Source organism: Aspergillus stella-maris (assembly GCF_047715825.1).
Source record: "Aspergillus stella-maris strain CBS 113639 unplaced genomic scaffold BDV14scaffold_3, whole genome shotgun sequence".
NCBI classification, from domain to species: domain Eukaryota; kingdom Fungi; phylum Ascomycota; class Eurotiomycetes; order Eurotiales; family Aspergillaceae; genus Aspergillus; species Aspergillus stella-maris.
This window is the reverse complement of record NW_027396797.1, coordinates 72,563-87,755: the sequence shown is the minus strand read 5'-3', so window position 1 is coordinate 87,755 and position 15,193 is coordinate 72,563. Positions and strand designations below refer to the sequence as shown.

Genomic DNA, 15,193 nt, shown 5'->3' with positions numbered 1-15,193 from the left:
CCAGGCGACGAAATTCCGGCTCGACCTCGTTATTGGAGACCGTCAGACACTAGGGACCCCGCTACCAGTTGACAACGACATTATCACCATCACGGCGACCGTAGACGGAATTGAGACGGTGCTATCTTTCAACCCCCCTGGCGGACCCATCACATCGATCGCGCATTTCCTTCCCAGTGTTGCGGACTGCCGATTCAGATTCTCATCGCTCCGGGGGTTTATAACACGGTCCAATGTCTTTGCAGCACGTCTATCACAGCCGCTAGTACACTACGTTGACCCTGGTCAAGGCGAGCCATTGCCTCCATACTGGGAATTGGACTCAACCGCCCCTCTTGCCCGTGATACTTAGTTATAGAGTAGGTAGGAATATCTTTTGATATTGAGGCAGCATTCGCGATTGTTTGTACCACAAACCAACAGGCTCGGTCTAGAGAGACGTCATAACCGACCAAATGGTCCCTGGTCGAGCAACGTATACGTAGGCAACGCCTCCTCCGCAGCAATAACCCGGTCTCTGTCGAAACTCACTTCCTTCATCTCCTTCAGGGATTCCCCGACGACCTCGAAGTTCTCCCCACACACCTTGAAAAGATTGCTTTTTCCCGCGCAGCTAAAGACCATGTCCGCGCACAACCTGTAGGTCTGTGCGATATTGAATGTTCGGAACGAGACGTCCATATGTCGTAGGGCCAGGGGGCCGAGTATATCACTGAAATTGATTTGGCCCGACACCGGCAAGTGCAGCGATGTGCTTGACAAAATATCCACCTTCCCTTCTATCTCGGCGGATAACGAACCCATTAGACTCGGTGCGGCCCGTGCAGAGGTCCTAGATATAACGTAGATGTATATCGACTGCAGTATAATCTCCGGCTCTGAAACAACAGATGAGTCCTCCATGTGCGGCGTTATCTCCAGAAAACAATTGAGAGGTGAACCCCGTATAACGCGCGTCGGATACGAAAACGTCGCAGTAAAACTGAACCGCGGTAATTGAGAAGGTAAAAGCCACCCCTGGAACCTCTCAGACATACTCAAACTTCGTCCTCTATTTTCGGGGAGAAGAAGGGCGCCTCGGATGTTGAAGAGTTGGTCCTTTTGATGGCGGTATATTTCTTCGTTCTGGTGGGCGTCTGATATGGCGTGTTCGGGAAGGAAATCCAATTTCGTCCCTTCTTTGATTAACGGTGTTCGTGAGGTGAAGAGGCCTTTTCCTGGTCTTGTCACTTGCGCTTCGAGTCTGTATTCGATATTGCATATAAGATTCCTCTCTTCATCAGCACCTTCAAACGCAAAACACGGCGGTAGCGGTTGATTCGCATCAGACCGGTACGGGCTTTTCTCAACCCACTTCCTTCCCTCCTGTACGATTTCCGGGAATGTAAATTCAAATGGGTACTTATATTCACCCGGTGGTAAAAAACTATCGTTCGCAGTAAATAATATTCTTTCCTTTTCAACGAGGACACATTTGGCACGATATGCGGCGGATGGTGCACCTGCGCCCTTGGCTTTGGAGATTTTGGACTTTGATACTCCGATGAATGAGATCCGGATGTCTTGGAAAGTTGTTGGTGTTGATGATGTAAATGCTATTGTTCCTGTTATTGTGGAACCGCTTGTATATGTTGGACGGGGGTTGGAGACTGTTATTGATAGGGGCATCTTGTCGGGATGAGGTGAGGTTATAAGACAAAAAAGCGGTCCTTGGAAGGACTTTATTGGTGTTTATAAAATCCAGACTCACATCAGGGACCCCATTAATCAGAACAAAAAAAGTTCGCATAGTAATTCCGTCTCCATCTCCAATTATAGAACGGCCCGCCAGAACCAGGGTTGATCAACGGTGTGGAGATTGCGACAGCGAATGAAACTGTGGGCGTGAACGAATACGATAAGATTGCCCTATACAGAATTCCCGCCGGAATTCCCCCGGGCCATGGAGTCCCTGTTCACCGTACCTAGGGACCTAATGTTAGGACAGGTCCATCATGGGTTTGGTGCACGAGGCTAAGAGCCGTTGGATTTTTAGTTCGATGATAAAGTCCAACACCCAAGTACCTATCTAGAACAATGTACTGGCTGTGGACATCCGTTATGTGAGCCCTTCGAGTACAGTTGCAGAGAAGAGCCAGTACGATTCTCTGCGCTAGCCTCTCATACTGTACCATACCTGCCTAACGAGAAAGGCACCGGATCAGGGCTGATGTGCGGCCCTGTAATTATTGCCTTGCAGAACACGGCTACCTAGGTGTATCGAAGATAGAAGCGGAAGTTTTAGCAGTTGACAAGGACGACCTTACCTCGCATCCGACCACTTTGCTCTTGATTGCGCGTTTGATTCGCAGGTCGTGGTTTCTGGAGGCTATACAGGAATGGCGATTGCCATATCCAACCTTGTGGCTAGCTGCAGCAGGGCCCTGGCCGAGCTAAATGATTGCCAATACTGGGTCTGTGGCTGCTGAAGGTTTAGTTCGCCTATGTCATATGGTCATATCGCGATGAGCAACGTCACAGGTTGTTTTCTTTGGGGTTATGTGAGTTCTGTGTTGTCGTAATGCCACTGGTCAAGGAATTCTTGTTTGTTTGTCCTAAGCTTTTGGGTGTCTTTGTGTAGTCGATGTGATTGTCAAATACTCCGAAACGGCAGGTATATAGATTTTTCTAAAATTACCTGTTGTTTACCGTTTCCCTCCCCATCTCGCCTTTTTTTATTTTCCCTGAATAACATTACCACTGAGAATGAATCCAGCCATTTGTTTCAGACGCCTGTGGTTCACGGATGCCTACAAGGTCGCTACCACTGCAAGATCAATCAGATTTGGCAAGATTGCGCTTGCCGAACAATTGAGCAGGGTTATGATGTAATGGATTGCGAATCTAGACTGCCTCAATAACAGAATAATTAATCGTGCAGTCTACGGTATAAAACTGGCCGTTCTAATAGATTGTATCAAACTTTGTTACGAACACACAGGATGAAATGGGAAATGTACTCTTAGATCGAGCACCACCCCGAAAGAGCCATAGTAAGTCCACAACTAAAGACCCCGCAGACAATGCCCCTCCCACCCCGCAAAGCTATCTGAGGCACAGACGCCCCTGCAGCAGTATTCGTTTAGGTCAGGATGGGGACATCCTGCTACCGTGTCGTAAGATATGAATCAGCACTGGATATTGCTGAGGGGGTGGGGTGATGATTAAAACAAAAGGCTGTAGGGGTAGGGTTAAGAGGTAATTAGGTATAAAGAGTAGACGTACCCTTGTCAGTGTAGTCGTCGTTGTCAGTCTACTTGTAAAACTGGATGGCAGAGTCGCGCTGGGCCTTGTTCATGCGGAGACAGCAGGTCCAGCATTTGTTGTTCTAGTATGGAGAAGTAGGTAGGTTGGTATTAGTATCATGTAGGATGTCCTTGATGGCTTGTTCGTGGCAAGATCTGGGGGAGGGGCTGGACCCAACGCACAATCTTGCGGGCATCCTGTAATTTAGGGTGACGTTAGAATTGAATACCAAGGATGAATGATCCAACAGGACGGTAGCGACAAACCATGTTCTCTGGGCAAGCGGGTTCCTCGCGAAGGCAGGACTGAAGACAGGCGGAGGTATCAAAGTGGTCCGGAGTGGCGAGGAAATACATGTTTGTCGTTGCTAGGGCATACGGGACAAAGGTCGCCGCCGCTAGAATAGCTGAGAAACGCATTTTATATTAAAGACGATTGTGTGTGAGATCCAAGTTCAACTTTCGCTAGAAGATGGGACAAACTCGTCGCAGACAAAAGAGTACCAAGGAGGAGATCGGGGCTCTCAACCCCTCTTATAAGGTGACTTTCTAAAGGGACATGGTTACTACGCGACTCGTACGTGTTCAATCCTCTGTCGCCGTTGTTCTGTCTCGGCGAATTAGATGTCTCTGGTCGAGGGCTTTGGGACGAGGAGTCGTGACATCACGAAGAGTACATTGGGTTATACTTCTTGAATTTAACTCAGGTTGACATATTAGGGGTTTCCCACTCACAGTCAAGAGGAGAGTAACAGGAATTGAAAACAAGCGCTATTCACCTTTTAGAGAGATGCGTACTAGGGTCGGGGAAGCTTCGAGGTAGGTAAGGTTGTCGGCAGCATATTCCAGTTTCTGGTCCACGCCCAAAACATAGAGTCGTTCAGCTCCTTGATATAATATGGATATTTGGGCTCATATATTTTTTGTCTATACCACACGTCATGTGCCGTTTTACACCCACGATACAAAAGCAGATGTATGGCCCAGGGTCATCAAGCGTCGCGACTTGTGGTAAAGCTTCTTTCCCTCGCCGTGATGATTCCATGTACCCCGGTGCATACTCCTCTATGTCTTCTTTCCATGTATCTGGCATCTGCTGGGACTCGGGGGGCAGTTCGCCGCGATCTATGTAGCCACGTCGCTGCCGTCCCTCGAATTCGACTTAGTGATAAGGGGCATCATCCGTTGCACCCGGGGCCCTTTTTTCCTGCAATAAAGGGTTAAGTGATAAGAAAGACCATCAGCGTCCGATTCGTCTGTTCCACTGGGCAGGGGGCAGTTCATCTGGTATTCGCATCAATGACGGTGAGGATGTTGGACTAGAAGATGAAAACGAGTACACTGGGACCTGATAGGTAGCTGAGTGTTTTGTTGACCTGATCCGACCCGACGCGATGGTCTCCGCAAGACTCTATGGATAGACAATTGAGGAGCTCCACTAGAATGTGACCAAGAATTAGGAATGTCTACAATTTTCCAGACAGTAATGTGGATGAAGCTGCAGGGCGATGTATAAGACCAACCAATCACTACGCGTTTCACCTACCCCTTCCGCAAAATTGATTATCTGATAGGTATTCATTGTTGACCGCAGCACATTTCCAGGTCTAAGCGCCCAAACCCTCGTTACCACATATCAGCGACTGCGAGCCTCCTGAACCATTTTCTCAAGGTTTGACGGTTCAGGCAACGATCCCTGCACCTTACCCTGATTGCCCGTTATGGGAATCTCGATTATTCCGGCAATCCTGAGGCCAGACTACACATGGCCCGCCCCAAAGCTGACGACAGTACAAATAACGACGCCACCAGTGCCGAATGTCCCCTGCAAGTTTAGACTGCGACTCTGGGCCTTGATTCACTATGCGCTGTATAAGTTTGCGAAGTGGTATTCATCTTGGTTTGAATTATACTTCGACGGTTCCATAATTCAACTCCCCTTCGGGCTCATAATGAAATGGACGGACCGAACGAGTGTCGAAGAGTACATCGCTATGCAAATGGCGCGGTCAGCAGGGATCCCAGTTCCCAAGGCACTCAGTTGTGGTGAACACACTATCCCAGAAAACGCGCCGAACCGCAGAATTTCTATACTCATGACGCGCTTACCTGGTGTCGAGATGATAAACTCGTCGGACAAACTCGTCGGACCGACTGGAGATTGAAGACGAGGAACCCTGGGTTTTTGAACTGAAGGGTTGTATTCACGCTATGCGCCAGTGGGAACCCCGAAGCGAGAATGTCGTCTGTTCGCCTATTGGGACAGCGCTGCGAAGTACGCGGGTACCTCATGGGTCCGTTCCAAGGCCATGAATCGTTCTACAGGCACCTTTTTGCACCGTCTTCATTGCACAGTTTTCAGTCATCCGAGGAGTACGAAAAGACCCTTTCGATCGCGAAGAGACTCCAGGAGCGCCCGTACGTTGCCAAGTTGATACACGGCGACCTCAAGGCCCGCAATATCCTTGTCGACAGTGATGGTCATTTGGCTGGTTTCATTGATTGGGAATCTGGGGGTTGGTACCCCGAGTACTGGGAATTCACGACGGCGATGCCCTTTGGCATGAACAGCTACTGGTATCAGTTGGCGGAATGGATGGGTGGTCGTGAGTACCGCGAGGAGCTGGCGAGTGATAAGGCGCTGAATAACTTGGCTATTGACTCGTATGTTGCTATCTAATGGGACCCATTGTAGTACATGTACTCCGAGTACCGGGGCGGGTAAGCATGCTTACCATCTGAGCTGACGGTAGGTGCAATCAGTGAAGCAGATGCCCCTGCCCGAGCAAGGACCTAGCTCAGCGACACACATGACGAGTTTATCATCGATTCTTGTATGCTAATTTCAAGTACACACTCGATCTATCGGGATTTGCAGTCTAGCACGACCAGCACATGCTCACCACCTCGTATGACCCCCATCAACCAACAAATCACCACCGGTCATAAAACTACTAGCCTCACTTAACAAGAACACCACTGGGCCGCGATATTCATCAGGCGTCGAGACCCGCCCAAGCATACTCCCGCCAACCATAAGACCCTTCTGCGTTTCATCGGCGAGCAGGGGCTCCGTCATGCGCGTCTTGATGTACCCCGGGCTGATGGAGTTCACGCGAATAGAAGGCCCCGTCCACGAACTCGTTGGATTCGAGATACCCCATTCGGATGCGAGGTTGCGCGCCATTTGGTGTACTGCTGCTTTTGAGGTGCTGTAGGCGGTTGAGCAGAGACCCTGCAGATACGTGTTAGTATGAACCATTTCAGTGCTCTCAGCGAGGTTGGAAGAAGGATAAATACCTTATTGACAACATAACCACTCATACTCGCGATAAACACCATGCTAGCCGATAAATCCGCCGGCTGCTTCTGGATAATTCTCCCCGCAGCCTGCGCGCAAACAAGCGTGCCGATAGTATTCACGTCGATGACGCGCTTTACCTCGGGTATGGAAAAGTCAATCGATGGGCCCAGCGGACTTATGCCCGCGCAGGCGACTAGACCGCGGAGGGGGTATCGTGCTTGGGCGGCGGCTGTGTCGAAGACGGACTGCGTGTGTTCAGGGTCGGAGATGTCGCAGGCGTAGTACCATACTTTGGCGCCGCAGGAGGTTGCTAGTTCTTGGGTTGCTTCTGTGGAGTGTTAGTTACGGGTATCCTTTCAACGCGATGTTTTGGTGAGGTGGGTTAACGGTACGCACCCCATTTCTCTGGATTTGGCTTCTCGACGCAGTCAACGCATATAACGTCACCGCCGCATTCGAGGACGGCTCTGGCGACTTCGAGACCTAGGAAACCGACACCGCCGGTGACTTATTCATAGTTAGCCTTCCAATTTTGCTGGATAGTTGTGGCAAGGGGACCATGCTAGGTTGCTTCGTAGACATACTAATAATTGTTCGTTCCCGCAAATTGAACAGATCATTGGTGTTGGTTTGAGCCGGTCCAGGTGCGGCGGCAATTGCTTGTTGAGGAGGGATGGAGCCCATTATGTCTGTGACAAAAAGTGATGAATGCGACTAGGTTGTAGTAGGGGCTTTTCGGTAGCTGAGAGATTGAAGAATATGGGAGTCTCAGATCAAAGTCCGACGTGCGCAACGCTTTGTACCCGGAATCCCCGTGGGGCGGAGAATATGGCAGGAGCACCCGCGTGACATACCCTCGTAGTAAGCTATTCTCGAATCTTCATATCATGCTGCAGCACGCGGACTTTGCAACGGGATTAGCGGCCCGAAGGTCAACAAGGAGATGCAGCGTTGTGGAACGGGGATAAGTGCTGCGGGTGAAGCATACGCCATCTGGCTGGTGGAGTATATCGGGATCCGATGAGTGGTGCAGAACGACCAGGTTCCTTCCCCACTAAAGCAGACCTGCGTCTGCATCGAGTTCCACAATTACATTTATGGTGCATATGCGCGCTGTAGGCGGGCCGACGAAGCCGCCTTAAAAGGTTTTTGGCGCAATGGGTATACTTTCCGAAGGTCCGGTTGGCGGTAAAGGCTCTTTCTTCACTTGGATTACTGCAATGGGCGTTCTCGGTCGCAGTATATTTCAAATCATAGAGGACCAAATACTGCATAGCATTATCGGGACGACCTTCAGATGGATATATCGCCCTCACTAATCTGTTTCCACTTTTCTCAGGCTATTGTCATCAAGTCCGTAAGCGCAACTTTGTGCGAACAGAAATGGCTATCTCATAGGCGCACTGCACGCTTGACCCGGGACTACTCCATAAACCCAGTGACTGAATAGCCAAACTTTGAAGCTCGTCAATGTCGGAGACAAAGTGCTCTAATGCAGGGCATGATCTCGCCAGGGTAAGGACGAGAATCGATCCAAGGCAGCTGTGTGACAGCGTGTTAGTACAAATCCTAGAAGCGGAAGAGGTTTGGCAGTGCGAATGACTTACCACTGCGCACCCATATACGTATACGCCGAAGGCGAGTTCGTCGATAAAAAGTCAGCGCAGGTATATATGTACCGTCGACAGGCGTGAAGGCATATCTGGCAAGCCCTGAAGGTATCCTGGGATAAGGTCTCGTTACTCGGCTTTGACAAAAGGTAGATGACATACGGCCGATAAATAAATTGTTTCGCCGACCAGTATCGCAGTTGAAGTAGGAGCGAATGCACGCCGTTGGAGGACTGCGGGTCAAGCAATGGTCTGATTGCATCCGGTAGCATAGCATACCAATTCTCCAGCTGATGATTAAGTTCTGAGCATATTCGTGTTAGAGACGGATTTGGGTTGTGATGGGACGGAGATAGAGGATGACTTTGTGGCGTCATTGGTGACGATGCTGCGATGGGCGTATCGTTTGAAAAGTAGAGGCAGTGATGGATGCGGTTCAGAAGACATCGAATGGACAAGTTGGCAAGATACCGTTGCAGATCCAGGTGTGGAGGGCTGCAGCTGGGAAATGGAAGCTTGTCAACCAAAGGCTCGATCCCACTTCGAGGGTGGTCGAACTCTGCCAGGTTATCACTAATCAAGGTTAGCAAGGCAAAGTGCGAATTGAAATAAGGCTGCCAACCACTCAATAAGGAAGCAGGACCAGCAGACCCGGGTAATGCTTTCCTGCTGAGACTCGCTCAATTTCTCGGACCTTGATCAACAATTAGTGCTATCCAACAATTCCACGGGTGTTTATCATACCCGATTAGTGTTTGCTGGATGCTGGTCGAGGCCATGTGAATGAGGCGCCAAGCTTGGAGTGGTCTCATCAAGTAGAGCAGATATAAAGCAGACAAGACAAGTCCTTGGGTGAGCATGATATTACCGCCAAACGACTGTGCCCAGGCAGCTACAAGTATCCTCGACGCGGCGTTGTAGTATTCAAAGCCGGCCATGTCGTCTTCCTTGATCTCGCCTGCTGGCTTTGGCTCAGAGGCAATGGCACCCAGGGCAAGAACAGCCAAAACCAATGCAGTCTCTGCATTCTCCTGTAGGCCCCGATCTATGACCCGTTGATATAGTTCCATAAACTCCTCCCGCTCAAACAGCGAATGGTACGGATACACCAATTCAAAGAACCGTTCCAGCAAATCATCCGAAATGATTCGATCCATAACCGGGGGTATATTAACTAGTGGATCAGCTAGCGGTGGCCGACGTGCTTCAAGTCGGAAGAACGTGTCTTGTGGAAACTCCCCTACCATCATGCGTACCTGAGGAAGGACTAGGAGACTACTCGTAGTCGCCCGGTGACCAAAGGGAATATTGAACAAGGGTAAAGTTGAATTATCTGTCGGTGTTGATACAGGCTCGGGAGCGTGATCCACGGCTGGGTCGAAAGGAAAACTGTTCCTCGGGCCATCTGATGGGTCACGGCGATGGCTATATGGCCGGTTGTTCTCGCGGGTAGACCACCTTGGTGCAGGGCTGGAGTCTACCGTTTCCCGTGCGAGGCTCTTTGACAACTCCGCAATTGCATCTGTATGAGCCTGCAGTAAGGACTCGATGTTTTCGAGGCGTTTTGCGGGATCAACCCTGTCCGTTTCCTCATATACACATTCCCTCTCGAGGTTCTGACAAGCTGTGCATATTGGCTGTTTGCCGTCGCACTTCCGCTTTCTAATTATAGTCTCGTCAGCATTTCGTCCCGTATTTCGCACATCCCCTATACATGGATGTCCCATCAACAACTTACCGGCTGCGGCAGAATTTGCAGGCTATTGCGACGCGTTTTGGTGGCATTTTTGATCACGGCAACAAATTCTGTACAGGCATAGAGGTAATTGAGTATCTGAAAGCTCACTTTCCACGGGCAAGTCTGCTGATTCCAATTGAACAAGGGAGAAAGCCAAGGTGGGTTCTGGGACGGGCACCGGTGGTGTCGACGCAATCGACGCCGTCAGACCAAAATAGAACGTTCGGTCACAGGGCCCATAGTCAGGGTGTTGGATAAGATCTTTATTAGTCTGTACGCCGTTTTTTCGCAGTCTGGGGTCTTCTGTCATTCCACGGAGGGTATTCAGGTGGAGGACGCGCGCATATGCGGTACATGTCATGTGACTCCGTGCGAACCCACGTGACTATCACGGGACTTGGAGTACCCTGGGTATAGACTTGGAATCACCACCACCTCTGTTGGCTCAATCTCAGTCAGAATGCTTGCTGTAGAAGCTGATCCAATGCGTAGGCTGAATGTCCGTGTTGGTGTGGCCTTGTCCTGACGTCCGAGGTACCTTCCTATTCTGTTCGTCACAACGGATATATATTCTCGCCGCCGTCGGGGAAGACGTCATGGGCTACAAAGAAATCTGGCCCAGAAAATCCTTTCACGTAATATATTTGGTGGGGTCACGGAGTCACATCCGCAACAGACCTATCTCGTAGGCCACGGACAAACCAACCAAAACATCCAAGAGGTGAGGATGGTATGGCAGGCTCGGGATGCTCGCTCAATCGTCACGTAACATGCAAATCAGACGGCCGTCTGGCCCTGCAATCCGAAAGTAACCCCATTCTTCCCTACATATCCTCGACCTATCTTAACCACGACCAACAACACTTCCACACTACCCAGCTAGGACGATCTGCGGCCACGACCGTCACCTTTGCACATCAAAATGTCCCATCCTAACGACTTCGGCGTCACCATATCGGCCGATGAGAGGAAGCCGGTGTCTAAAATTCTCCCTCTTGATGCATTACACGACTCCGTTCTCGACGAGTGTCTAGGTACAAGGCCTTCAGGCACCATTGCACCTCGTAGACGATATGAGAATGATCCCTATTTGGGTAAATGCATCCGAGCCAAGCTATGTCCACTGCAATGAGGTTGAGGTTGTAGACATGGGAACTAACGGCGACATGTCCATGGATGGAATAGCACGGATCTTGCAAGGCAATCTCGGTCTGCAGCTCCCCACAGACACCGGACAACAGACAGGCGACGGCTGAAAAAGCTGGAGACTCAGCCGTCTTCTACCAGGAGCCCTTACGGCTGAAAGGGATGACGCTCCCAATATTCGCCCGCCATTTCAAAAACACTCGAGACCCCGGACCCAGCATCCTGTGGGTCCTGCAAACGAAAATTCCAGAAGTCGTGAGCTACGGTACCAAGTTCTGGAATATTGGACTCGTGGTATGCTATTCGACAGGTATGCCAGGTTGGCCCTATGGCTTTCCGCAGCCCGACACAAACAGCTGCCTCATGGCTATGCGTAAGTATTCTGCCCTGATGCTTGCTTATAGATGACCTTCTGTTGCTGACTGATGCTCACTTTATTCTACCCTGGCAAGAACTACCCAACTAGCACGCACAAAGAATGACGGAGATGACCATTTTAACCTAATGCTTGGCCTTGTTGCAAGTCAGGATGCGGTACAGTTCCACGCACTGAGGGATGACGGCCATTTCTGGTCCACGGCAATTATCGGCTTAACGACTACCGATGGACTAGCAATGGTTTGGGCGTTTTTACGCTGGATTATCCATGACACCTCAACTAGGGAGCCGGGTCGCTCAGAGGCAATGTATCCGGATGGCGTTCAGCATGACATGAGCAGTGTCCCCCCACTCATGGATCCCATCCGACGTGATGGTCATCTCGGAGGCCTTCAGGACAAGACCACGACTGAACGTAGTACTTTTAGCTCCTTGTATGGATTCGGTCGGTCGACTCCTATCACAGGATGCAGTGACGATGGTGATTCCCAGGCAAGCTATCACCAGCTCGAGTCTGACGAAAATGAGCTCCAGCAACTCCACGCAAAATAGGACGAGTGTCATGTTTGTGGGTCGTATATAGGGAAACCGTCAGACGAAGGGTCTGCTGGTACACCTCGAAAGCCGCAATCCAACGGGCCGAGTCCTGTTTTTGTCTCAGATTCGCCCACAGGATCTGGCACCGTTGTTGCATCCAGTCCCATCACTGAAGGCATGGACATTGTCCACGGGTTTATTGAGAGTATGGCATTGGCTTTTTTACTCGCGGTAAAGAATTTTATATTTGATCGATTGGGCTGGCACTCGTGCAGGTCTTCTGGCTGCGATGACGGCGACCAGCGGTGGCATAAGTACGCGCGTAAACACCCAGAATTCACTGTGGTCATTAGCCCTTTACTCACGTACGGGACCTTGTGTTTGAGGAAATTTGGGCTCTTCAGGTGGGCTTGTTTCCTTCGGATTGCATTGTGGGTTGCAGGGGTATATGTTAGATTTGACATTCCCCTTGTTCTTCAGATGATGTTTGATGCGATTAAACTGGGCGTTGAGACCTTGTATAACAAGCGAAGACGTGCGTATTCGAAGAAAGCTTGAAGCCTACTATTTACTGTCTTCCAATGAGAATATCACTTTTCCTCTTCATGTCCCTTCGCCTCATACGCCTGTATCTCTTTCTTATCCTCATCCTTCCCCCCCTCCACCAACGTAGCCTGCTCCGTCAAAGGAACATTCTTCAAAAAGAACATGATAACCAGCATCGGTGCCAGCGCCGCCAAAGCAGCAATACCCAATAACCTCTGAGACTGCCGGTAGGACATATCAATTGCATCCCTTGCCGCACTCCCAACCTCATACTTCTGCGCAACAACAATGCTCCCAAATATACTCTGCGCTTGGCCCTTGAGTTCCGAGGGGAGATACTCACCTAGTTTGTTGGGGAGCGTACTCCGCCATATTGCGCCTGCGACACTGCACACGACATGACAAACATCAGTATATTTCTCATCCACACAGATCGTAAACAGTAACCAAGTAGGTAAAGGAAAAAGACAAACCTAGTCCCAACCGCCCCCCCCAAACTCATAGCCGCAAAGAAAACCCCCGTAACAACACCAACTTCCCCCCTACCCACAGTCGCCTGCACACTAACCTGGCTCGCCGTCTGATAAAACCCCCTTCCAATCCCAATAAGGCTCTTCGCCGTTATAAACGCTGCTTCGTTGCCCGTTTGTCCGTTTCCCATATCGACTAGGTACAGGAGTACGCCCATACCTAGGACGCAAAGGGGTACACCGGTGAATACCCAGATTTGGGATCGTTTGGTGTATTTCATGGCGTAGGCGGCGAATATTGAGGAGACTTGGAAAGAGACGCGGAGAGAGTTGCTGCCGTCACACACTTAATTAGCATATTCCCTTGACAAGTGGCAGACTAAAGTAGGGTAGGGTTTGATAGTAGGTACGCACTCAATCCTCGTAGCACTCGCAGCCCCATAATGCCCCGCAACCTGCAAATAACTGGTAAAGAACACACTGAAAACACTATAATGGAAGAAATCCAATGCACCCAACAAACAAGCAGCCGCCACAGTGCGATTGCGAATCATGCGGTAGGGTATGAATGGCTTTGTAGCGAAGTATGTGTCCCAGCCTATAAACGCGATGAAGATCACGACGCCTAGCACGAGCATCGCTATAAAGCTTGGATTAGACCACGCATCGCTGTTGCCTGAGCCTGTTAGTGACAATGGGACGAGGAAAAGGGATAGGCCTGTTATGAGGAGGAGGGCGCCGGGGGCGTCGAGTTGGGTGTATATCAGATCATAGATCCTCTTCCACCAACTGTCATTATTATCCCAACCCAGTAGTTCAGAAGCAGACATCCTTTCCACACTTGAACGCGAACGCCGCTGGTAGAAAATCATTGCTCCTATAAGGAGGATCGAACAGACAGGGCCGATAACGGCCCACATGCCGAACCCCCAGCGCCACTCGTTCTTCTTCAGTATGGCTTCTGCGATTTCTGTGCCGATGTAGAGCGAGGGGATCACGGTTAGGGAGTCGGGGAGCGTAGACCAGACGGCGCGGTTTATGAGGTTTGTTACGTCTGCGACGAAAATTTGTTGGGTTAGGGCGAAGCCGGTTGATCTGGACAAAGGAGAATGTCAGCGATGTCATAGAAGAGTATCTGGGTAGATTTGGTGGTTACAAACCCGATAGCTTCGAAAATCCCTCCAGCCTGCACGGAAGACAAGTCAGCCAAGGCTGACAACGTAAATTCCATTCTTGGGATGACGAACAATGTACTGCGAAACATTCTTACAAGCAGCATAAATAGCATACCCAATCGCCTGGAATATGATCGAGAGTATGAACATTTCCGCGCGTCCGAAGACCTCGAGGACAATACCGTCAGTAATCACATGGTTATTGATCTGGAGTACTTACATCGCCCAACTTCGCTATAATAGGATATGCTGCGATACGAGTAATATTCCCAACGACACGAGCAGCAGACATGGCCGAGTGCTGCTTGAAAGAAGACGTTGCATAGGGAACGTACACCTGCGTCGAGTAGTCGCCGAGATTGATTGCGAGGGTTGCGAGGAAGAGTCTAGAACGTGAATGTGTGTTATTACCTATGGGCTGAGGCTTTCTCGAGTCGAAGATATGCTGGAGAAGAATACTCACCCAGTGAAAGTGATAATCAGGCCCTGCCTCGTCCATCCCTTCCGCAGCATCTCAGCCCTCCGCACACCAGCCTGGAGGCTCTCCGAGTCCGAAGCATCGTTTTTAACTAGAGAATCTCTTCTCTCAACTGCGGGCTCAGCATCTGCTGTGCCCTTGGGTACTGTAGAAATCTCATCGACGGCCATTGTGATCCACGAGAAAGAAAGATGCTCTTGGGATTCCTTCCACCGAACACCAAGCATTAAATACTGCCACACCGACTAGACCTCCAGTTCAAGCTCAACCTAACGTCCTCCGTTCTCGGCGCACCATCCCATCTTTCCATCCCGCTCAGAGAAAGAGTCCTCGTGTTCTCAATATCATCAGCCCACGCGTCCCCCACGACGACCCTCCACAACCGGCCTCCCCATCCAATAACCACCACGCACAAGCGAACCTAATCTAATCTCGCCCGCAATCGATCACCTCCACGAGGACCACGACAGCGTATGGGGCAAAATCAAGCAAAATCAAGATCAGATAACGAATGTCCATGTGCGCCA

The 15,193-nt window shown here is 50.3% G+C and overlaps 7 protein-coding genes across 7 annotated transcripts; 2 read left to right on the top strand and 5 right to left on the bottom strand.

The window, feature by feature from the left end:
• Positions 1-441: 441 nt before the first annotated feature.
• On the bottom strand, positions 442-1,668 carry BDV14DRAFT_195351 (uncharacterized protein; the record flags this gene model as incomplete). Its single annotated transcript, XM_073772168.1, has 1 exon — positions 442-1,668. One exon carries the CDS (start codon positions 1,666-1,668, stop codon positions 442-444), a length of 1,227 nt encoding a protein of 408 aa, XP_073632785.1.
• Positions 1,669-3,292: 1,624 nt separating this feature from the next.
• BDV14DRAFT_195350 (uncharacterized protein) lies at positions 3,293-3,704 on the bottom strand (the record flags this gene model as incomplete). The annotated part of the gene is made up of 3 exons (XM_073772167.1): positions 3,293-3,367; positions 3,468-3,482; positions 3,552-3,704. The coding sequence occupies 3 exons, from the start codon at positions 3,702-3,704 to the stop codon at positions 3,293-3,295; spliced, it is 243 nt and encodes an 80-aa protein (XP_073632784.1).
• A 1,819-nt stretch (positions 3,705-5,523) lies between these two features.
• On the top strand, positions 5,524-5,964 carry BDV14DRAFT_195349 (uncharacterized protein; the record flags this gene model as incomplete). The annotated part of the gene is made up of 1 exon (XM_073772166.1): positions 5,524-5,964. The coding sequence occupies one exon, from the start codon at positions 5,524-5,526 to the stop codon at positions 5,962-5,964; it is 441 nt and encodes a 146-aa protein (XP_073632783.1).
• A 169-nt stretch (positions 5,965-6,133) lies between these two features.
• On the bottom strand, positions 6,134-7,272 carry BDV14DRAFT_209013 (uncharacterized protein; the record flags this gene model as incomplete). Its single annotated transcript, XM_073775547.1, has 4 exons — positions 6,134-6,519; positions 6,585-6,916; positions 6,985-7,095; positions 7,173-7,272. 4 exons carry the CDS (start codon positions 7,270-7,272, stop codon positions 6,184-6,186), a joined length of 879 nt encoding a protein of 292 aa, XP_073632782.1. The 3' UTR covers positions 6,134-6,183.
• Positions 7,273-7,937: 665 nt separating this feature from the next.
• Positions 7,938-9,983, bottom strand: BDV14DRAFT_195347 (uncharacterized protein; the record flags this gene model as incomplete). Its single annotated transcript, XM_073772165.1, has 5 exons — positions 7,938-8,130; positions 8,196-8,771; positions 8,821-8,892; positions 8,943-9,860; positions 9,937-9,983. 5 exons carry the CDS (start codon positions 9,981-9,983, stop codon positions 7,938-7,940), a joined length of 1,806 nt encoding a protein of 601 aa, XP_073632781.1.
• Positions 9,984-11,244: 1,261 nt separating this feature from the next.
• Positions 11,245-12,012, top strand: BDV14DRAFT_195346 (uncharacterized protein; the record flags this gene model as incomplete). The annotated part of the gene is made up of 3 exons (XM_073772164.1): positions 11,245-11,376; positions 11,439-11,455; positions 11,535-12,012. 3 exons carry the CDS (start codon positions 11,245-11,247, stop codon positions 12,010-12,012), a joined length of 627 nt encoding a protein of 208 aa, XP_073632780.1.
• A 575-nt stretch (positions 12,013-12,587) lies between these two features.
• Positions 12,588-14,836, bottom strand: BDV14DRAFT_195345 (siderophore iron transporter mirA; the record flags this gene model as incomplete). Its single annotated transcript, XM_073772163.1, has 7 exons — positions 12,588-12,930; positions 13,017-13,346; positions 13,428-14,108; positions 14,174-14,199; positions 14,261-14,356; positions 14,409-14,574; positions 14,652-14,836. The coding sequence occupies 7 exons, from the start codon at positions 14,834-14,836 to the stop codon at positions 12,588-12,590; spliced, it is 1,827 nt and encodes a 608-aa protein (XP_073632779.1).
• Between the last annotated feature and the right edge of the window lie 357 nt (positions 14,837-15,193).